The 24,414-nt window shown below is 41.5% G+C and overlaps 2 protein-coding genes across 4 annotated transcripts in view; one reads left to right on the forward strand and one right to left on the reverse strand.

The window, feature by feature from the left end:
- Window positions 1-24,414, forward strand: part of LOC115348064 (V-set and transmembrane domain-containing protein 4-like) — a 95,095-nt gene that overhangs the window by 36,752 nt on the left and 33,929 nt on the right. Inside the window, exon 8 of one of the 2 annotated variants that reach the window (XM_030030032.1) lies at window positions 1,907-3,205. The exons of the other annotated variant lie outside the window; for it this stretch is intronic. Within the exon in view, the coding sequence (XP_029885892.1) occupies window positions 1,907-2,032 (126 nt within the window). The 3' untranslated portion in view covers window positions 2,033-3,205. Of the gene's footprint in view, window positions 1-1,906; window positions 3,206-24,414 lie in introns of those variants that run through there. 2 annotated transcript variants of the gene reach the window in all.
- The window catches only part of WDFY4 (WDFY family member 4), a 145,875-nt gene continuing 135,262 nt past the window's right edge, over window positions 13,802-24,414 (reverse strand). Inside the window, exons 58-62 of one of the 2 annotated variants that reach the window (XM_030030029.2) lie at window positions 21,713-21,892; window positions 18,645-18,827; window positions 17,929-18,016; window positions 15,578-15,689; window positions 13,802-14,445 (exon numbers count right to left, since the gene is read on the reverse strand). In XM_030030029.2, the coding sequence (XP_029885889.1) occupies window positions 14,379-14,445; window positions 15,578-15,689; window positions 17,929-18,016; window positions 18,645-18,827; window positions 21,713-21,892 (630 nt within the window). In that variant the 3' untranslated portion in view covers window positions 13,802-14,378. The remainder of the gene's footprint in view (window positions 14,446-15,577; window positions 15,690-17,928; window positions 18,017-18,644; window positions 18,828-21,712; window positions 21,893-24,414) is intronic. The other variant, XM_041127201.1, reaches the window with a different exon arrangement.

Consider the following 24,414-nt stretch of genomic DNA (forward strand, 5'->3'; position numbering starts at 1 on the left):
ACACAAACAAAGAAAAGAAATGTGTGATTCTAATTCTGTTACATACAAGATCAGGCTGGGATCCACAGGACATCCTTTTACATCATTACACAAGAGAATTCAACGAAAGCAGGAAATTTTCTGTGTAGTCAACAGTGGCGCATTTGATAGTGAATGAGGACTAGAAGCTGAGATCAAATAGGACTACCCATGCAAGGAGGGGGAGGAAAGACCATGTGAATAATCAAACGCAAAGATTACAGACCTGCAGGCAGCCTGCAAATGGCCTTTACTCACACGCACAGATCAACTGACTTCAATGACACCACTTGCAGCAGCAGCTGCACAAAGTATTTCAGGATTGGATCTACAGAGAAGAAGTAAGATTAAATTAATGCTGGAAAAGTGTAAACTGATCCACCCAGGGGGAAACAATCTGAAATACAGAGTGTGAGCAACTGTCAAGGCAAAATGAGAGGATTCCAGAGCAGTGCAAAAGACAGGAAGCAAGGGAGCACAGGGACTGATTTCAGAGGATATTAGATGTTTATCTTTTTAGCCAGAAGACAATATAATATTTATTCAAACACATTTCAAGGAAACAGGAATCATTTATGTTAAATCAGAAAGAAATAAATAGCAGTAAATAAAACATAAAGGAAACTCTTGGCATTGGAAAATATTGTCAATTTCTTCATTATAACATTTAAATACTGCATGGAAAATCTTGGTTTATGAACTTTGAGTCAGTTTTCAGTTTACAACTGGCAAAGCCTTTCTTGGTCTTAGAGATGCAACCTTTTCTATGAGGTATAGTCTTGTGACTGCAAAAATTTGCATGGCTGAAATGGGTTTTTTTTGTTTTAATTGTCCTTTTTAGGCTTAAACTTGAGGACACCAGTTATATTCAGGTAGAACACAGTACCTGAAAAGATAAAAGAACAAATTCTCCAGTTCTTCACTTGCACAGGGCCTTAGCGCTTCACACTTCTTCAGGAAGCACAGACTTTAATCTTCTACAGATGAACTGAAATCTATTTCAAGTACTAGGGCCCCACATACAATTCCACAGCAACTCTTTTATTTGTTGCTACATTTTCTGAGGTGAATTTGTTATGAATAACCCACTCCCAGCTGATGAGCCAACACACACAAAGGAACACAAGTCAAGACTTTCCTCTTCTAAGCCACCACTCTGAGTCTGGATGAAGTCCCCAATAGCAGTAGGAAGCTCTCCTGTCACCCACATGAAATTTGTTCAGTAAATTGTCTTGATAACATCTCTCTTAGCTAAGTTTTATAGTTTTAAGTCTAAAACTCAACCACTGTAGTACATCAGACAGCTTTGGTGGTATGGCCTTTGTTCTAAACTCTGAACTCATCTATAGCACGGCAAAAGTGGTGAAATCCCATTGGAATGACAGTATCTCAATTCTATCCATTTTTGCTGCCTTCTGCATACTTTTAACATGGTTTTTGGTTCTGTTAAGAAACATATTGAGAGATACTGTGAGTGGCTGTGATTAGAGATGTAACTGGTCCAATGTTTACAGCTGGGAAGCAAATCTGGCATATATATTTCAAATTGTGTAATCCACAAGAACTAAAATTAAATTGGGAAATTTAGGATTAAAGAGGCTGAACATTTTGCTAACATACATCTTTCAAATTTGCAGTATTTGAATTGACCAATTAAAATGTTCAGTGTTTGAGAAACAAAGAGAAATTGGAAATTAACCTGAAAATCCTACTATTTCCTGTTTCTTATTATTAATATTAATTTCATCCTCTATCAACTAAATCTAGTGCTGATTAACTGCATAGTAGAATTAGCATGTGTGAGAGAAGAAATGTAGCCCATTCTATAGAATATTTATATTCAGTGGTAACGACATTATAACTGTAATTTCTTGGTTCTGTTTCCTAGCCAAAAATCGCAGAGGAGAATTTAACATACGCTGAACTTGAACTTATGAAGCCGATTCAGGAAGCCAAAGGCATTCCCAGTACGACAGTCTATGCACAGATACTCTTTGAGGAGAACAAGCTGTAATAGTTCATGCCTGTATAAATGGCCTTTGTCTGTGTTCTATTTAATTCTTGCTGTGCTGTTTATTTATAAAAATCATACAAATGTCCTTATTTTTTTATTTCCATTCATGCACTTCTATTTTTCTATGAGACTTTTAAACAAAATGTAGTTGAAAGTAATCATAGAAAAAACAGCTGGTCTACAAGTGACATCCGAGAGACACCCTTCATAGTGTTCAGCCCCCCTGTTTTAAATGGACTGAAGTTCCACCTGGGGCATTTTCAATACCAAACGTTATTCCTTCTTTGATACTAATGTGACAAGTCCAGCTGCAAACATCAACATCTTAGCAAGCCTCAGAAGGACTAGTAGCAGGATCTATGCACATCAGCCTGCTTCTGAAGGCAAAGACCACTGACCAGGAAATTTGCCAATTGAATGCTGTTGTTTCCATCAGAAAAATATTAGCTCAGTAAAGCTGAGACTTTTTTCACAGCAAAGGAAAAGCTAAAACTACTTTTTCTTTTTTTTCCCTCCAGAAATAGTTATAAAAAGGTTTGGTTTCTATATTTTCAAATTCCCTTTTAAATGACATTGTCTTTAAAAACTTATGTTACTTTTAGTAAAGTGCTTCTTAAGTGCTTGAAAACAAACATTTCAAAATAATCCAAAAGAAACATTCAAAGTTAAACCCCAGTAATTTAAGGAAGAATATTTGTAGCTTGGGAGCATTTTCCAGGATTTGATCTTTTTAAAATTCTGATTGGGAATAGGAAAAACTTGATAGTAAGTAAAAGACTTTGACAGAACCAGGACACTGCTTTTGGCCTTGATTTAGATTGGTGCTTCCAAACCTGCAACAGTGTCCTCCTGTGGCCTACATTACTGAGCTGCTGATCTAGAAGAAAAATCACACAGCTTCTCCTTTAGTATGGAGCAGACTCCGTTAACACCCTGCTCACTTACGTTGGAGTTATTTCTTTGGAAAGACCAGGGCTCAGGAGATAGAGAAATGGGCCTAATGTGAGAGCACAAAATACTCTTCCTCTTTCTTCACCTCTTGATAACTGAGAAGGAATTCTTCCTTTTCCTTTGATACACATTCCTGGAAAATGGGGTATTCTGTGGCATCCTAGGAATATCAGTCATGAAGGATAGCTAGACTGATGTTTTCAAGCTTCTAAATCTACAATGCCCACATTCCACCAAAGCTCAGGGTCAGTTGGGTACCCAACACCTTTCAGCCCTTGAGAAGCTTTAGCCCTCGAGTACCCATAGAGTTAATGGACACATAAAAGCATGGGCTCTTTAGCTCACCATCAGGCCGTGGAGATCTGATATTTGTCATGTGCCAGGTCCTCTCCAGGTCTGGGAGGGAGCCGCTTGACAGGCCACTCATTCAGCAGTATCCAGTGTGGATTTTGGAGTAGCACTTGCAGGCCTTGGGTTTTGAAATCCTCACCGAGGTGATCCAAGTTGCTTCCTCCTTTACAGGTCAGGCCTTTTCAGTGATACAGCAACTTCTCACCGGGGCACAGAGCACAGCTGGGACCTCATGCTCTTATTCCGGTTACTGCAGGGGAGCACAGAAGAGTTGGGCAGGGCTGACAATGCAGGAATGGGGACACACGACAAAGGGGTAGAGCACATCACTGCCTTTTGGAGGGTTTTACCAGAATAAGCGAGTCTGTATAAACTGCTTTTTAACTTTTTTGAACAGGGATAGAAATTAGGCAGCATACATAATCTGTTACTGTATAGCCAGGATGAGTAAATGTAAAATACAGTCACCTGCTTCCATGTTAGATAAAAATCTCTTGTATAAAAAAGGAAATTTAAGAAAAGCTTGGCCATTATGTACAGTACAAATTCCAACTCTAGTCCCTCATCAAAACAGTTCTTTCCAAACTAAAGCTAGCTTTTATCAAGAGGTTTGCTAGTAATTATTTGCATTTTTAATGTTTGCATTTGTGAGCTGTCAAGAAAATGTTTGTTTCACGTTTTCATTATCCCAGGAGTTTAATCACACACCAAAAGGGCATGGTATCTTTCCTTGTCCTCTGATCGGGTGATGGACTTTCAACGACAACAGCAATCAACTCATTGACCAAAAAGAAATTGGTGCTAAAGAGTGATCAAACATTCAGGGATCAATTTTGGAACAGCCAGAGTTCAACTGACTATTCAGAGAGGACATCGCTTATGCAGACAGGTGTAAGGAAGGCCTCAGAAAAGTATAGTATATATACTATATATAGTATATATAAATAGAACTTATTAGTGATTCCTTTGGAATTAAAAATAAAACCCTAACACATTAATGAGTTGACCACTTAGTTGTGAAAACTTTCTAAAGTTTGGTGTATATAAACATTCCTTTTACATACAACTGGCCATTGTGCCCATTGTTCAGAAAAATCCTCTACTGTATGTTTATGCCCAGTATTTTAATGAATACCATTCTTTGTGTATTAATATTCTGTATATTCTTGTTTATATTTGATATCTAATTCCCCAAAATAATAGTTAATTGAGCTAAATAAATTACCTTCTTTGGTGCAATAAGTTCTCTCAGTCTGTGTAGGATTTATTGCTTGCTAGAGAACAATTCGAGGATATGTGTTTATCTCATACTCAGCATTTAGACAATCCCAATAGGTGGCAATTGAATTTTTCATTCTGCAGAAGTTCCATGATTTTAAATTTTTTTCCATTTGTGACTGCCTTCAGATGACAGCAGAACCCTGAAAGGCAACAGACCAGCTGAGTGAAAGGAGGCCAGAAATACTACTTAGGAGAACACCCATCTTCCTGAGTAGACATTTCCTATGCCTTTTATTATGCAGCGTCCACCCAGATTTAATAATGTCAGATCATATCATTGGAGAAAGAAAAACATCATCCTTTACCTTGCAATTAATTGTACATCTTTAAGTATCAAAGCAACTCACTTTAAAGACTACAGAGAAGAAAATTTCACAGAGTATGATGTGCTTTGGTGGGAGAAATGCAGAATAAATTGGATTTAGCTCCTTCTAACAGGAACGGCAAGGCCGAATTAATGTCTGGCCTAACTCCGTCTGGCTTCAGCAAAACAGCAGAGCTGAATGTGGTCTACTGTTCTTTTATGACAGGAGCTCCCATGAAGACTCTTAATACCTTATTAAGCAGCAGTTGGAGTCTGCTGAGTCATACTATTTTGGTTACTCCTTCTGTTGTCATTGGTAAAACATGGGCTAGTGCTGAAATTTTGACAAATACAGCTCTATTAGCTTCATGCCAATTTAGTATCAGATTGTTAAATGTTAATGTACTGCATCCTATAGCTTTAAATAGAATTAGAGATGTTTACAGCTTTGGTTAAATGCACCTTGTTCCTCCACATTAAATTTTATTACTAGAATCCTCCATCAGCAAATAGGAGTAAATCATATTAGTGTTGTGGGCTGTATGGGGATTGAGTCTGCAGCCCAAGGAAAAGGTGTTTTATTACTCTTTATTACAACTTTCTAATTGGTAGGTGTGGTCAGAATGTCATTATCTCTGTAATTACAAGCAAATTTTTTGTTTTAGAATAACTGTAACATAATTGTGGGGTTCTTTTCATTAAGAAATTCAATAAACTTTTGTACTTAGCCAGGGTTTGGCCAGGTTCTGCTAGCATAGCAGGACTCAGACCAGATGAGGTCTCATTTGATGTTTGATTTGTAGGTCAAATTCTGCTTTTTGAGGGCTTCTCCAAAACACCTCTGGTGAGTGACATCAAGGAGCAAAGACCCTTTTTGGCTTCGGTCTAACTTGCCAGGGTAAAACATAAAATTCCTAAATTCCACTGCATAACAGTTGCTCTTCTGAGTTTCCTGCACTAATTTGAAATATACTCATTTGGTGTGCTTTATTCCACCACCTCATTTGACTCCATTTTACTACCTTGGTTGGGAGGCAGGGTAGATTGAAAGACTGCATGTCAATAGAATACTCTAAGTTTGTGTTATTCCTCTCGGAAAAAAAAAGAGAAAATGGACATAGAACGTATTTTGAGATGTTAGCTAGTCTATTATTTGATCTCCAGGTTGGATCAACTCAGCCTGACTTAACCTGGTAGAGGTTGGTCTAACCTCTTCTTAGAAACTTATGATGATAAGGTTCCATACTCTTCTCACCATCCATTTCCACAGCCCTAATCATTCAAAATGCTTCCTAGCATATAGGCTATATCTTCTTGCCTTTTCCCCAGTAGACATCCAGAACATCTCCCTTTCCTCCTAACAAGCTTCTCCATATTTGAAGACTATCGAAAGGAAAGTTGAAAAGAGAATTGACAACCTCAATTCTGTCAGGCTTTCCTCTTGTAAAGAACAAATGATTCCCAACACTGCTTCTGTGGAAAAGATTAACAAATTATTCCAGAGAAAACAGCCCTGGAAATTCAGGGAATGGTTAGATTTGGGTTCTGAGCTGGCTTCCCAGATCCCATTCTGAGCACAGCCCACATGGGAAAACACCTGCTGAAACACCTGCACAAAACACAATATAGCTCCAACATGTGGATCTCAAACAACCCCTCTCCCTGACTGCCCCAGCTCTTTCAGCAAACTTCACAGCAGTTTCATATTCCAGCATTTCTACTCAGAGGCTAAATGCTGAAGCAGTGTGCTCTACTGACTGTAGAGCAATAGGTAGGGTAAGAGTCCTACTCGTCTTGGCACCATATTGTGTTAAGTCTCTCCTGTTCCTCACCAGCATTGCTGGGTTGTATGCAAACCCCATAAGAGGCTTTTCAGTCTTTGACTACCCCAGTCAGAAATGTTCTGGCAGTCCTTTTCGAGCCTCCAGCTGAGACTTGCTCAGGTTTTCATTTTAGTACATAACACAGCTAGTCACTGCAACTGCATTTCTCCCTGCTGTGCAGGACCTGGGACTCTCCTGCATCTCACACCAGGGAAGTAGGAGGTCCTGTGCACAGAGTCCCCAGGCAAGCTCACTTGGGTTCTGGTCCTGGCTAGGGAAAAACTTTGGGCAAAGGGACTTCTTAGCTTCCTGCGTGCCTGTTCCCTGTGCTCCTCTTGAACGCAAGCTGTGGAGTCGAATTTAAAACTTTCCCTCTTGGATTTAATTTGAGTTGTTAAACCATGTTAAAATCCTATCTATCTTGTCTGCAGCAATATTTTACCATAAGGAAGTGAATGAGAATGCAACAGTGCATTAGGGCTCTGTGCACAGAGCTGCACAAGACAAGATCACCTCTGAGGGCTTTTGCCTTCCTGTTCTGGGCTGGCATGGTCTTGGGCACAGCTGACAGCAGCTACAGTACATAGCTACCCACAGCCCCACATCTATCTTTGAGAAATTAGCTCTTGATCTTTTGGATTATCCTCAGGAAAGAGGAGGCGTGCAGGAACTTCTCTGACTACTAACAGTTCTCTCTGACACCAGGGGGGAGTACAGCACAGAACCAAGGCATCACGTAAAACATACAGGGCAAAAAAGATATGGGGATGTGCAACAGTTATCACTTTCAAACATGGTAATGTGACACGTGTCCTCCCCTTACCATAAAAGCAAACAAGGCATCACTGGATGCTGCTCAGTGGTGCTACACCACTTCCTCCACCTCTGATTCTGCCTGCTGCTCACAGAAACTAGAAGGAAAACTGCTCAGCACCATCTGTGAAGGGATTTTTCAGGCAGCCAGTTAAGCAGCTTTACAAATCTCATTCCCCTGCACTAGTCCTGTGGGAGACAAGTAAGTGGAGAATCCTGGCCTAGGTACTCAGATCAGAGAGGATCAACAAGATTGACAGCCAGCCATCATTATTCTACATGGCACCTCTACGCCTTAAATGGTCCTGCTTTGCAATGGCACTCTGCTGTCACAGGAACATGTGCCCTTCAAATCCCTTAGGCAAACATAGCTATGCTCACTTCTACCTCTGCTTCCTCCTTGCTTGCTCTCAGAGAACAGCCAGAGAAGAGGAGAGCTGTGTCCTGCCAGGGAACTAACTCAAAAGCCAAAATTAGTAAATCACTGTGCACGTGACAACGGCAAATGGCAAAGGCCACTCCTATGTATCACTATAAAAAATAACATTAATTGGGATGCTTTGCAATTTCCTGTACAACCCATAATTAGGTTAGATAAGAAACTAGCAGTGTCTAAGTGCTATAAATGTCTAAATTAAGTTATTTTGAAAGTGCTCGGCACTTTGACATTTGAGAGTTCAGAGTAATTGGGGGATTGAAATAAAATTGCTTCTGTTATTTAAAAGGTCATTATCTTCTTCGGGTAGATATATAAGGACTATTTTCCACTCTACTGAGCTGTTCTATTTGGTACAATTAGACCTGCTTGAGTAGATTTCTAGTGGGCCTCCTCCCACTTATCACAGTCCCAGCACTGCCACAGGGAAGGTCCTGTAAATATACAGCCCAAATACAGAGTATATATTCAGCTCATAATCGGGCTCTGAAGAGCCAAGATTATGTGTGGAGCTTCAGACAGACACCCACCATGAACAGCACAGGCTGCTACACCCAGCAAGGTGGCAACTGAGTCATTACACAACAAAAGTCAACAAATGCCAGGTTACAGGCAGAAGCCAGCCTGCCAGGCAGACAAAGGCTTTGGAGCAAATCAGAATTTTGCCTTCCCAACCAAATTACCTCGTAGTCTGGCAGCAACTATGGTTATTTCAATAACACTACCGGAATCCCTTGTTTACAACATCCATGGTCTCACTGTCACAATAAAGATATGCCTTTTGCTTGCTTCCCAGATCTGGTGCTCTGCAACTGTGACAGTCAAAGATGGGAACTTACATGACTACACCTTGACTGCATTTTATTTTGGTTAGTCGAGCAGTGTCAGTAAAATAAGGGGGTATAAAGACATAGACATTGGCAGAGGAGATTTAACTTATCACCACTTCTCCACCAGAGGCTGCCACAGCCAGGAGACCATGGGGAATGGACTGAGCACAGGAGTGGCCAGAGAGCACTGTTCATTGCAGTGGCTTAATCCCTGTGCTCCCCCCATGGGAGCTGAGCATCCCACCAAAACTGGAGTAGCTATGGGAGCATGACTCTTTGTTGTCCCTCTTGGCCAGGGAACAGGTGTACAAGGGAGAAGCAAAGTCCTTAGAGTCTCCTGTCCAAGCTGAACAAGAAGACAATTTCTGACCTGAAACAGGGAAAGTTCTCATGCTGCTGTTGCAGTCACCCACACAGAGACAGCTTCTCCCCCATCCATAAGAGCTCACGATGTTCTTTCCACCACAGGACTCACCTGACATCCTCAGCACCAGCCACCCAGCCAGCACTCTCACCGTTGCTCCCTCACTGACTGCCCTACAACAACAACCCCCCACATGCATAGGGTTGTAACACTTGAGTATGAAACACATCAAGTGATGACTGAACACAGGCACAGCTGTCCCCATCACAAGGCCTACATTTGCTCAATACTCATTACAGCAAATATTACTCATGGTTACCAAGATCCCAATGTACTGCTGAAGGCTGCCTGGTTCCAGATGCCAAGTTTCCATAAGACATTTAACTCCAGTGCAGGGAATGAGGGGGTTCCCTTTTAAAAACTTCATGTGGCAAATTTCCAGGAGCCTCCTGACACTTGGGAAGAGCTCTGATGACAACAAGTGTAGGGAAGGTTGGCATTCCTCCATGTTGTGGTTTAACCCCAACCAGCAACTAAGCACCACACAGCCGCTCACCCACTTCCCCCCCCAACCCAGTGGGATGGGGGAGAGAATCAGAAAAAAAGTAAAACTCGCAGGTTGAGATAAGAATGGTTTAATAGAACAGGAAAGAAGAAACTAATAATGACAATGATAACACTAATAAAATGATAACAGTAATAATAGAAGGATTGGAGTATACAAATGATGCACAGTGCAATTGCTCACGACCCACCGATCAATGCCCAGTTAGTCCCTGAGTGGTGATCCCCACTCCCCCACCCCCCCAGTTTATATACTAGATGTTGCGTCACATGGTATGGAATATCCCTTTGGCCAGTTTGGGTCAGCTGCCCTGGCTGTGTCCCCTCCCAACTTCTTGTGCTCCTCCAGCCTTCTTGCTGGCTGGGCATGAGAAGCTGAAAAATCCTTGACTTGGTATAAACACTACTTAGCAACAACTGAAAACATCAGTGTTATCAACATTCTTCTTATACCTAGCTCAAAAACATAGCACTATACCAGCTACTAGGAAGACAATTAACTCTATCCCAGCTGAAACCAGGACACTCCACCAGCCCTGTTCTCACTCACACCTCCCCATCAGCCTGCCTGATGTCAATGACAGTAATTGCTATGCACACGTCTGAAGAGTGACACCATAATGCAACAACTAGTCTGATCCTTAAGTGATGTGTGTGACCATAAGCAAACAAATCACTCCACCTACCTGGCTCAGAGGTGCTCGGTACCAAGCAGGAGGAGACAAGAGAGCTGGGATCAGGTCCAGAGCTTTTCTGGGCTTCTTTTTCAACTTTCTTTGGATGTCCCTCCCAAAAAATGAGAGACAAGCATAACAAGCTGCATTTTCATGCAGAAGGGAGCATATTCCTGAAAATTATTTTAGCTCATATGGCACTCAGATAACTTCGCTTGTGACAGCCATAGGCAATCGTGAATGAGATGATCTTCTCACCAATACCCTCTTGTAACAAGCTTTGAGATCCCTGTATGAAAAGGACTTGAGAACAGTAGCACATGGTGACAATCACAGGGGAAATTTTCCTGTGGGAGTTACAGATCGGTTTGCATGGGTTTCTCAAAAAAGGTTTGAGCAAATTCTTTTTTATGAGGATGCAAAGGCCTGGCAATGCACAGGCAGCTCTGCAAATATTGCTTCACTAGTGTTTAGTAGCCAACAGAAAGCTACAGAAATCAGCCAGTATTTAATGCTCACTGTAACATTTATAAGACTTCTATTGCCGAACAAGGAAGCAAGATCATCTATGCAGTAACCAAATAAGTGTGATTAAGGCATTTTAGGGTTTATGATCCTCGATGAGATTAAACTGATTTTTAAAGTCACATAAAGGTTGTGCTGTTCCACATTTCTCTTCTTGTTTTCCCTACAGGGCAGAGGTAAGACTGTGCCTTATTTCTGCATTTCTTATCCTAATGGGATTGGATTTCTTTTAAGGGTAATTCTCACCCTGAGCTACTTACCCCTTGCAAAAGTTGGTTCGGAGATAATTACAACACTCTGTTGATGTTCACACTGTGCCACTTACAGCAACAATGGAGTTGTGCTCAAAGTATTTGCTGTGGAATTGCTCTACTTGCTTAATTTTTCAAGCATGTTCTAGATCTGCTACCCCTACATCCCACGCAGCTATGAGAGAATGAGTATCACATCAGGATACCCACCAAGTAGGCACCACTACTGCCCCTGAGCTAGCACCAAGTCTTGTCTATGTGTCAGTGAAAGCTACCTCCACATCTAGAGCTGAGAGAATTTCATGGACATTCATCATTTATCAAATACACAGGAGACCAACACAAATATAAAAGTAGGTGCTCGTAAGAGCATTAGTTTCAGCTAATTGTTCAACCATATATTACAACTTTCTAGCAAAAAGTTCATGTCACAGAGACTTGCCTGCAGAAAAATGACCAGGTAGCACTCTACCACTGTTGCACACACTGGCTGTATCAGACCTAGGGAATGTGATGACTGCAACATGCTTACATTTGTGCCTTAACTCTGCAAGCAAGGAGTGGTGCTTTTGGTACTCACAGTATGCATTTCTTCCCATGACTTACAACTCTGAGGAAAGATCCTCTAGAGCTAGAGAAGAAACCAAAACTTTCTCAACCAAAAAATCACTCCTAATCAGAATTTTCACCAGAGGGAAATTGCAACCCACTTCTTCTATCCATTTGCCTTTTATATTCTCCCAAATTACAACTCCCTGAACATTAGAACAAACTTGACTCAGGAAGATATTAATTGGTAACCTGCTGACTTCCATTCACACTTGCACACTTTGGATTTGTTCTAGTGATCCAAAACAGCTGATGCACCTCATCCTTCTCTTGAAGATGTAAGACAACTGATGTTAGGCACAAGGAGATGAGCCTGTCAAATCCATGCATGGCTAGCCTACAGCTGGCCTCTTCTTATACCAAACAAAGTCAGGTTGATGTCTAGAGCATTGGAGCCATTAGTGCAGCTGTCCAGGCTGCAAAGTAGGTGCCAGTGCCGGCTCTAGGAAAGGAAGTATCTGCTATTTGCAGACAGGCTGCATGAAAAGGCTACAGGAGGAGACACAATTAGCAAGCTATCAAGATGCATACTAGGTAAATGAAAACATAGGTAGTGAGCTTCTTTCATGGCTCTTAATCACCTTTATCATGGTTCAGTAAAGCTGTATTCACAGCGGACAGGAGTCCAAGTTTTGCTGTCCATGTGTCCAAATCACAGGTTATTTTTAAGGAATGTGCAGAAGGAAGAGGAAAGAAGCAGTGTACTTAATTTTGTTGAATTCTGTGACAACTGACCTTTCCCCAGTCCTCAAGAAAAGGAAAGATGGGCATGGTCCACCTTTGCTCCATAGGGTTACTTTGATTGCAAAAACATCGGTGCGTTTTGGCCTGTTTTCAGTCTATGTTTCACTGAGCACAGAAAGGATAGTATTCGAGTCATCAAGTCACGCACTTGGAGGTTAGAAAGGATAACCAGCCAGGTCATCTGTGTAGACATAATGCAGTCTTCCTTGTATGTCTGCATCATGAGCTAGCCTCTAATTACTACATTTTCTACAGGCAATTACCTCACTCACTGTGGAGGTTAGACCAAGCTGTGGGGTGGGTTAGGGCGGGGGACATGTCTCAGCACTCAGTAAGGAAGGAAGCTGTTTGCCGTAGGCAGTCTTGCTCATTCAGCAGCATAATTCAAAAGAAGAGTCATTAACAAAGCAGTGCCCTACAGGAAGAAGAAAGTTGATGGTGTAGTTAGAAGACAACTGGTAAAAACCTGTCTCCTACTCCAGATTCTTTCAAATGATGCTGGCAAGTCTCTAGCACCAAGATTTTGGCATATAGCAGTTCCTCACGTTCCTCAATCTCTGACTGTCCAGTGCAGCACACACAGGGCTACAATCCTGCAGTGCTAACCAGTCCCAGTGTAGTGGAAATCAGGGAACTCTCCCGGCTCTGTCTGTTCAGGGTTGTGTTTGGTGGTATGAACACAAGGGCCTTCATGGCCATAATGTCCTTCGTGTTCTTCCTGGCTCTGCCCTGACCTAGTCTGTGGTGTTCAGGAAGTGGCTCTGCCTAAGTGGGTACTCAGCCCTTCTGTGTGTAAGATAAGATACTCAAGTTCTTTACCAGGTCAAGGAGGGGCAGGGGAGAGAGGGAGCTGAGTTGTCAGTTTAGCTCCTTCAAATTATCATAACTTGTTAAGGAGCTTGATTTTTCACACTTTCTCCATCTCCATTAGGGACACAAATGGCACTTAAATTTATTATGCTACAAATACCCACCTCTACCATGCAGGGTGATTGTGAATGTAAATCCTGAAGTATGTTTTATACACTGATATTCCACAGAACATCTAGACAAAGCTAGGAAAGAAGGCAGTGAAGGAGGAGAATGAAAGAATATGTTGACCAACTGTGTCAGATCTTCATCCTCACCCATTCCATGCATTTTGCCTGCCTTGCTCACTATGAAAAAAACAAGTCAGAGATTAGGAAACTAAAGATTGCACTGTAACACATGTTCACAATGGGGCTGGATAAAGGCACCACTATCAACCTGGGAATTCCTACCTTTACTTTGCAAACAAAATAGCTTTTCAGAAGGCATGCATACATTTTCATGCAGATTCAGGGAAGGAGGAAGAGTAGGAATGGATATATTAACATACCTGCATGTTAATAAGAACAAAGATACCGCAACAAACTCACTTAACATCTGTTTAAAGCCTCAATATTTTCTGATCTCATGGTATTAAAATTAGAATACTTGAATTTTATTAAGCTACATTGCTCTTTGGCATAATCAAGGCAGTTTTATTTGCTAGCTATTATTTGTGAAATACAATGTTTTATGCCAAACTCAGTATCTAAAATAACATTTGAAATACAAAAGCTTTCACAGGACAAATACTGCAAAATCTCATTGTCTATGTGCATGTCTGTCAGTGTGTCTCACAACTTTGGAGTCCATTCTCTAATTTCAATCAGGCTTGACTGCAGGGTCAGTCCAACAACTCCTTTGAGATTCAGTCAGCAACCATAGGCTTCCAGTTTCTCTGATTCTTTCATGCTCTGAAGGGTAATTTTCTCTCCATCCAACAGGCTGAAAAAACAAGAGTCCTTGGCTATTTCTTCCTACCCATCCACAGACCAGCAGCAGACTCTTCCCCAGCTATCACCAACTAGGAGCTTGGAGGAATTTCTTGAGAAAGAAAGAAAAAGAGAAAAAAGTTTAAGAACAAGACACAGATAGGATCAATGCTTTCTCCTGTATGTGTAGCCATTAAAAGGATGCAACATTCAGGGGAGTAGATTACCTTTTATGTTAAATTTGAAGAACACTGATATAGAGTAGACAAAGATTTGTACTTCAAAGACTGAACTTAGAGTTGGATCCAAGCTTTCCTGGAGTTCAGTGGGTTAGTTGTGGACAATCTAGCCATATCAGAAGCTCTTACCCTTCTCTGAGACTCTATGAATGTTAAATAATCTACTGGCCAGATTCAGAATTCAGACTTCTTAGCACATAACGTCATGGCTTCAGCCACTGAAATCTCTGCTGCATGCAGTGCCACCAACACTAATGAAACTAACCCTCCCCTGCAAACTTTCCCACTTTCAATGCATATAAACATCACACTCACGAAATGCTCTAAATCTGAGCATGCAAAATATAGGAACCATTTTAGCAACTATCAAAATGCCAACACTTTTGCAGAGAAAGACAGCAACTGTTTTACAGTACATCGTAACATCCTGGAGTAGGAGATAACAACTATTACAGCCAGATGAAACTGCAGGAGGGGGATTGCGTAAACTCAAATACTGCTGGCTGTGCAAACTGAGTGGAGTTTGACAACAAAGTTGTCCATTGGCCAAAATCTTCCTGTTTACATTTTAGGGAGACAGTACCTCCAGCAACTCCTAGGGTAGAGTTTTTTCTATGGTGCAGAGACAGTGTAGCAGTTACCGATCTCTACAGCTATTCTAGCTGAAACCTGCTATTTCTCCTGGGTTGTCTATCTGACCACTGACTGTCCCAACATCCTTCACTTAATAGTTAGCCAGGCCAACTCCCAGAGTGTCTGCATTTGGCTGAGAGTGACTCGACTGAGATTTAAGAAAAAAAGAAAAAAAAAACAACAAAACAAACCACAACACAAACACCAAAAAACCCAACAACAACAAAACCCAAACCACAAAAACCAACAGTAATACTAACTCCAGAATAAAATAAAAACCCCTGCCGATTTGGGGCTGGGTGGTGAAGACCCCGAGGCTGGCGCAGTGCCCTCCACCGGACAGCGGCTGCAATGCAAAGGGAAGGACAGTACCTCGATACTGCCAGCGCTGTCACCACTGGGCTGGTCTTACTTGGTTTTCCAGTCAAGGCAAGGCTGGGATTCAGTTCCCGACAGAGAACAAGATGTTTTCCACACTTGTTACCTGTTGTGTGGTTCAAAAATAAATATTTAGAAAGTGTCTGGGGGCAGCATGGATGGGATTGTTATTATTTACGGTCAGCAAGTTGTTAAGTTGAGAACAAATATATTTAATCTCAGCCTGTGCTGTTGTAAAATAGGCCCATCCCAATTTAATTTGTGGCTATGATAGTTACATGTGCTGACGTGCGGCTGTATCAATTGTGTGCTAAATTGGATTTGTGTATTATTGCTTTCTAAATTGCATGCCTAGTTCAGCAAAATTGTTCATCAGTTTTCACTGGCTCTATGCTTAATAAGATGCCCCACAATACCTTGCTGCCAGGATATAATACAGCCCATAATTGCCTAGTAAAAAGAAATTACATAAAGCCCTGGTATTATCAACTTATCTAAATCTGCTCATAACAGAACCAATAATTAAATGCTGAGAACATTTCACATACACACACATACGTACACACACACTTAACAACATAACTCAATCATAGTTACTTTGGTCTTTTTAATGGCTGTGTTTTGTATTAATTTTATTTTCTTTAATGCATAGAATGAGATGTGGGAATATTGGGCCATTTAAAATAATTCTGAAGTCATCTGAATGGTTTAAGGGAGCATGTCACCACTTTGATTACACCTCTCAACTCTTTATTAAACGCTGTTGCTGTATGCATCTGAGAACATGCATCCTTATGCCCATGTGCAAACAGGTGTGTGTGTCTACACATCACCAGATGCCTGGGGTCAGTGCATGTCTTCTACAATCCTTTCTGAAAAAGCCACAAACAGGAGTATTCTGCTGTGCTCCCATGGGCAGCTTTTAAGTCCTCGTTTAGAAAACTGTTTAAGATATAAATTTTAAAAATAGCTAAAATCTCAGTTTGTTCAGAGACATGCTTATGCAATCGTACCTGAGTAAATAGGACATGGAAATTTCTGCCACAGGAAGTTATGGACAACAACTTAGGAAATTCTTAAAACAAATTGGATGTTTCTACATGTAGAAAGAATCTGCAAAATGACTACAGAATACTACAAGGACTTTGGAAGGAATGTTAAGTCTTTTGCGTTGACTTACAGCAATCTCTGATTAGAGACCACAATGAAACCAAATATGTAGCTACCACAGCCAGACTATCTCACATCTGGGATCTCTGGTGTTCTTGCACGTTCCCTAGAAGCACCTGGCTCTAGCTACTCTGAGACATGACAAAAGGTAGGATGGGCATCTGGTTTGGCATTAGCAATATGCCTCTGTATGTATAAAGATTTTCACATAGCAATCTAAGTAATGTAGATGCCAAGTTCCATGAACAGCATTTCTGAAGATCTCAGTGGTAATGCCCAATTACTGTATAATATCTTTTTATGCAGATGTTACATCTATAGCTCTTTATTTATGCAAATTGTATGCCTAAAATTGAAGTAATAGAGAATGTCTGTAATGAGGATCACAGCAAATAAGTGGTGTAAATTATACATACTAACAACATAATTCCTTTCGCTTATAAAATGTGCTTGTGAAAAGAAGCAAACTGTGCTATTTAGGATGTGCCTTTAAAGCTCCCTGGCAGGTTTCAGCTCCTGTATTTGTTAGAACAGAGAGGTGAGCTTGGGTTGGTTTTAATACCAGTCCGCACTGTAGCCCCATCATGTTATTAACCTCAACTCTGCAAGAACTCCCGGGTATCAACTTTAGCTTGGCACAGCCTTGAATAAACAGCTCCATGCACTAGGGTGTGTTGCTGGCCTCCAACCAGTTTGAAGGGCCTCTGACCTCGTTTAAGGTGGCAAAGACAACAAACTTCCGTGTTCCATCCCAGGGCAGGATCTGGCACTGCCCACTCTGACATTATGCCAGTATACTTTAGTACAGACCATCAACAGAGGTGCCAAGGGAATGGGCTTTCTGGAGCCAGGATAGTTCATTAATTTCATAGGTTTATGCAGCAAGGTGGTCTATCAAGCTTGACAGAACCCGTGAGAGAGCCTATGAAGAAGCTTTCAGCTTCGTCCAGGCTGGATGTGGCCATGAGACTGGTGGCTCAGGGCTGCTCTCTGTCTCTAAGGTAGGGCAGTGGCTGCCCACTACTTCTGCTGGTTACAGTAACAGAATGGTAACAGTTACCTGCACCACCTCCACTTCACACCACTGTGCCCACACACCCTCTTCTTCCTCAAGACCAAACAAGGTCTGCAGCACACAGTCACACTGCAGTTCACAGCCCACTCTGTGGTCATACCTGTGTTGCCTGGCTCTTCCATTGTGCCTCTCTGCAGTCTCAGTCCAGCAGCTTGGTCTGTGGCATTGGTGTATTCAGTCTTCCACAGCTGTGCCGGGAAGGAGGTGAAAACAGAAAAAGCATGGATTATAACAATGCAACAAGAGAGAGATGCAGCTGCCTGCTTCCCAGCAAGGGGTGGAAATTGGACTTCTAACATCAGAACAGGATTTTGCAGTCATCTCTCCCTCTGCCACTGTGCTGCAGGGCATCACACTAGAGAAATGCATGCAGGGAGCTGGTAGGGTTGCGAGGCTGACACACTAACGAGGATGCCAGTAAACCAGGAAGCTCTCCCACCAGACTGGAGGTGGAATCAGCAGTGAATTCCTGCTCCTGAGAAAGTGTGACTTAATAAACTGGGCTGTGAACCAACTCTCAGAAACCAGACTCAAACACATTTTTGATGGACAATATAATTTTTGCTTTTAAAACCACACCAGAATGAAAAGCGCATTTTCAAAACTCTTCCTGAACAGCAAATACTCCTCCATTGAGGAGGATAAAAATTGATAGGAAGCAAACATTTTACTCTGATTTTCAGCTTCTGCCCTGTGCTGCCCTGTTAAGAAAGTGGCATGGGCTTTTAGTAGTTCTGTCTCTCCATTTAGGATGCAAAGTTCTGCCTCCGGTCTACAGTGAATCAGGATTCCCTTTCCCCTCTCCCATCCACCTACCCTCACCACTCCATCTGTGCTTCCTGTGATGATGATGCTGCGTGTGTCCCAGTCCATCACTTCAGCAAAGCAACAGCAAACAATATGGCATTCAGGGCTGCAGGTGGTGTTAACACTTGCAAGAAGCTGGCCATTGACTGTCCACAGATACAGGTAAGATCCAGCACAAGAGATAATATCACCCTGTAACAAAGCAAGAGGCAGTGTTTCAAAATCCTACACTCATCCTCCTCACAACCCTTAAGTGCTGATTACAAATTACAGAGTTGTTCTGACTTAAATTCTGACCTTTGTTTTGCTTCTGGGCAGATGAAGTAAACCAGAGAAAGTAAAAATGACTTTTTTTCTTGTGAAAAATTCTGATATTTTTACAGGGTAGAAATCCAAACCAACTGTCTCAGATTTAGCAAGATAATGCAGAAACGAAGGGGGGTTTACATTTTTTAAATGAAAACATTTATTTAAATGTTCCCTTCCTATTTTCCAGAAAATCCAGGCTTTTAGTAAAAAAGCTGACCTAGCTGCTGTCAGGGACAGGGACTGTGCACAGGGAATGCCTAGCACAGGTTCTGGGCCAGGGCTAGTGCTCTTAAGTTCTACAGATAAGCATTCTCTTAAACAAGGACACGGTGTTCACCTGCTTAGCTGCGAAGCCTTTGGTGATTTCATAATCCTCCTCTGCCCCTCACAGGGAACTTAATGTCATCGCATATTTAGACTGTGTTTTCCATTTGACCAACGACCAGGTCAGCATTCAGCGACCTGCACTTCCGATGCACAAAACATCCTTTGCAACTGAATCCCTCCTCTCCTCTCCCTTCCATGTAGGTGCATAATCTTACCAAAGACTGCGCGTAAGGAGCAAATACACAGGTAATCCCTTAGCGGCAAGAAACACACAGAACCAAGAGCCAATGCTGCATTTTTAAATGATCTTATCAAAAGTGCATTTTGATCAAGTTACTAATTGAAATTCCACCTAACCTTTCCACCTTTGATGCATACTAAAACCCAACTAAATAGAACACTGTCAGCAAAGTCATCTGATTCTGGCAAAGGCCAGTGTGCCCTTAAATTAGCAGCATGCATCTGGTTTAAATCAACTAACACCGTACTTCACCCCTGCCTGATTCGGGGCCAGGGCTCTTCACACTGCAGGGCAGAATTCTGAAGACAAAACAAGGATAGTGCATTTGAAACAGAGTTGCCAATAATTAAACAGATTAAATTTCAGCTACCTTATCTGCATGAGAGTCCATAATGTCCAGGCATTTGGTAATGATCTACAGTTTTTTTTCAGGTCTAGACCAGGGATTTAAAACTAACTGAAATCATTCATTACAGCAAACTTTTACAATCCTCCTTAGCTTATAAACTTTTTGGGACAGCCTTTTTATTTTGTGTCTACGTGATACAAACACCATGAGATTTGGATCTATAAATGGAGCTTCTAGATGCTCAAGCAAATATAAAAACTAACAATCACATAACAAAGAGCTGTATAGGGTTCTTATTTCACAGAAAGTACGTGGTTCAGAAATTTGTTTCCTTCAAAAGTTTGCTTCGAATCAGTCTGCATTTTCCAGGAAAAAAACTTTGTTACCAGACATGTAATTTTGTGTCAATCAACATACTTAATTAGCACAATGGAAACATTTTGTTGCTATATTCGTGTTACAATATATAAATATATAGAGAAAATTTAAACAAAAACACTTTTCAGAATGAAGCATCCTGTTCTGCTAAGGTCAAAAAGAGTTTGTTCATCCACAACATATGGACCCCTTCATTTTTTTTTCCTTGAAGTTTCAGTTGTACTTTCTTAAGGCTTCTCCTCTTTTAAATGAACCTTTCTGCAGACTACTGCCCAATCAGTTTAACCATTTGCACTCCAACAAGCTGGAGAGCTGTGCGTGGATCAATCGCCAGACTGTTCTGGCACAGACGACCTCGGTTTTGGACAGCTCCAGAAGAGCAGGCTACCAATTAAAAAGGCTGCTGTCAACGGTGGGCTGGGACATAGAAAGGAAAGGACTTCATCTTATTGGGGTCTCAAGCCCATGCTCTCATTTCTGAATGCTTGGCACTGCTTCAGCTGACTTCATAAGGAACACCAGGGTATTCTGAACTGGCCTGCTGAAGCCACTAGCCATTTTACACTAACCAGGACCTCTGGGGCTCGGAGCTGAGCTGGCACTGAACAGACCAATTAATCCCCACCCTCAATTACTAACCATCAGACTGCATGGTTAATAAAGATCTGATATGATATGAGATGACTGTTTTGGCACAGACTAAGCAGAGAATATCTGCCTGGTTTCTTACTGCTATGAACTCAATTTTGCCTTTCTTGGTGCAAGTTCCAGTACTGGATCCAACCTCGAATTGTCTGAGCAGCTGGAACCCTGCTCTGGTTTATTAACAGAGACAGAAAACACAAATGTACAAGCAACATTTTTGGGAGGTAGAAGGTTGGAAAGAATCTCATCCAGAGTGTTTATAGTAAAATCCAACACAGAATGTTTTCATAAAAACACGCATGCAATTCTGGCCAGGCACAGACCACAACAGAGTTATACCCACTGCTATCAAGAGCTCCCCCTGCACCTGAGAGTAGAAGGGAAAGCAAAAAGCCAACATTGTTACTGCAAAGGTGTAAGGTAGTTGTCAGCTGAGGTGGCAGACTGAGGTCTAATATGTCTCAGCTGATATGGCTCTGCTGCATGAATGTCAGGAGAAATTAATGAAATAATGGAGTGAATAAAGTTATGGGTGAGCCAAAGCCAGGAGCTACTAGGATAATACTTCATGCTCCATAAACGAAAAGTTGTTTAATCCTGCTATCTACCCATCCAAAGATGCTTCTACTTAGCTACTCAGTCTAAGACGTTGCTTTTAGTGCTTGCCTCTCATCATTAAGAACACTATTAGCAACCTCTGTAGAAAGAAAAAAAAAAAATCAATGTATCAGACTCTCAGGATGTTTTTATGTTGGGAAGAGCACCCATTAAATTATCATGAAATGTTCATGGATGCATCAGAAAAAAGATGATAAATGAAGATCTTACTGTTGAATTGTTGACAGCAACAGAACAGAGGCTTGCCCCGTGGGCAGGAAGCTGGTTTATGTACGTCAGCTGGTTCAGGTCCCAAATGATGCAGGTTCTGTCATCGGATCCACTCACGAATATGCTGTAGGTCACAGATGCAGCAAGGCAGGTCACTGCCTGAGTGTGGCCATACAAAGCCTGGTGGGGAAAAAGTAACCAATAAACCACAGCAGAGGATGGCTGATTTGCTAGGGAACCACAGTCCTACTGTCATTTGCTTAGTAAGAACAAGCAACCTAGTCATTCTTTGCTGAACCAAAAAGGCTATGAGGGGGAAATACTAAAGGATCTTATAGAAGCATCCTTGTCCTCAAATCGTGGTTGAAGAAAGTTGAGACTCCAAGAGATTATATGACTTGCCCTGAGTTACACAGTAACTCAGCGCCCTTGGCATACGTTTCAGACTATACAACAGTGCTTTAAGCTCAGCAGCAAAACATCATTTTTCACTTCAGTCCATGCAGTTTTCAGTAAAATTTATGCTTGGAAATTACTGTTTCTCGATATTTTTAAAGCATTTTGAAATAAAACTGAGCAGGATATATTTCAGTGACCTTCTCAGTCTTATCTTTCTGTTTTTCTGAACTAATATTTTTCCAATTTTATTTAAGAAAAACAGCATTTGGGGAGAATCTTTGCTTTAAAGCCATATAGGAATTCCTTTCTCTCTCATCATTACACAACATTCTTTTGTTGTTGTTTTATAAGTTCCAGAGACACAAGGAGTGCCCAGTTCAATTTAGCCTTATTTAAACAGTTTCATGAAAAAAGACTACACTTTAGGCAATTTAATAGCACAGATAGAAGTCACGGATTGAAGTGTACTGATGACAATTGTTCAATGCAGCATTCTCAAGTGACAGCAGTATACATTTCTGCTGCATAACCACCAATGACAGTGAAGCCTGTAGGGCAACAGAGAAAAAGTCCTTCACAGCTTTCCTAAAAAGACTTTCAGGGCTCAATTTTTAGCTGCCTTACTGTGAAAAATCAGACCCACAAGTTTTAATATTGGTTTTAACAGTAAATGCATATTCCCTGCTGGCTTTCTCTACATGACATAAATAGCACATCTTCAGGGTCTGTCTCAGTTCAGCATGGAGCAGGAGAGCCACATGTCCCAGATGATTTTTGCAAATACATCTCATACTCTTTTCCAGTGTGTGACTGTGAGACTGAACTCTTGCTGGCTAACATGTGCTGCCACTTGCCAAGGTTACTAGGACAACAGTGTTCAAACATTAATCCACTGGTGAAGAAGCTGAGCTGCAGCAGGTTACGTACTACTGAAGGTGACCTGCAACTGCAAGGGATGAACTTCAGCTTGTGATTTATTCCATTCACAAGAACTGCTGACTAAAATACTGGCACAAAATGGGGTCTCCAACAGTGGTTTTCAGAGGTCAGAAACACTCTCAACTGAGCATAGAAAAGGAGGCTCAGCAATAGCTTTGGACTGGCTGTAGAACAGTCTCTTTACAAAGGGCTGGGCATAATCCAGTGCCTGTGCTCAAGAACTGCACAAGGGCTCTGCAAAAAGGGCTGGGACAAGGCAAGTTCAAGGGCTCCAAATATCATCTCCTTCCTCCAAAGCATGAAAGAAAACATACCCACTGTGACAGCATCCAAACTGCCAAGCCAAGCCAAGCTGAGCTCCTGCACAAGTTTTAATAAAACCCTTTTTTTTCTCTTTTTAACCCAGAAAGATCCTACCTAGCAGTGAAATGCCTTAAATACAGCCTGAGGGTGGAAGAGAGAGCTAGACCTGTGCCCAGTTATAATCTCAGCTTCAATCTACCAGTGTCTCAATGCATACACATGCAAAAACAGTTGCATGCTTTTAGCTCTCTACTGTCTTCTCATTATTGCTCTGCAAAGACTGGCAGCTTTTCCCATAATAGGAAATAACCCGCAGCGTGTCTGCAGAAAGAACTGTGAGGCCTACGTCCAGAGTAAGTTCACAAATATCAAAAGACAAAAAAAGAAGACCAGCTTCACTGCAGGAATGCTTAGTCCATGAAAACTTAAACCAAGTTTGACCATCCAACTTAGCTGGCTGACATGGACAGAGACACTTCACAACTATGCTCAACACCTCCCTGAGAGGTCTGTGTGGCAGAGAGCACAGCTTGCCCAGACGCTTCTCCAAGTCTAGGGTTTCATTTGGCCCAGAAATTCTGGGAGCTGGATTGCACAGATCGCTTTGCTCATGAACACCAAGGGAACTGGTAAATTGCATAGATCAATACTGAGGCTATTATGCTCAATCTTTAGTGTTCCACGAAACTGGAAGCAGCTCCTGCTAGAGAGGGAAAAGCGACTTTTTCTGCTGAAATATAGTTTCTGTACTTTACTACATTCCAAACCAGAATGTGTCAGTCCCATGAGACAGCTGGTAAGTGAATAGCATCCACTTTATAGCACATCAGCTTTACTTAAGCAAAGCTCACTCTCAGGAAAGATGATACAATTTTTTTGTTCAGCAGAAAAAGCAGCCACCATGAAACAGTGAATTACATGAAAGTAGAAAGTAATTCACTGGAAGACATTTAGAACCGTAGTTCAAATTTACATCTATGCCAGACAGTCATCAAAAAAAAGCCTCTGCTAGCAAAGAGAAGGAAAAAATACGGAATTGGTCATTGCATGATCTCATGCCA

The sequence above is a fragment of the Aquila chrysaetos genome, chromosome 11 (assembly GCF_900496995.4).
Source record: "Aquila chrysaetos chrysaetos chromosome 11, bAquChr1.4, whole genome shotgun sequence".
Lineage (NCBI taxonomy): Eukaryota > Metazoa > Chordata > Aves > Accipitriformes > Accipitridae > Aquila > Aquila chrysaetos.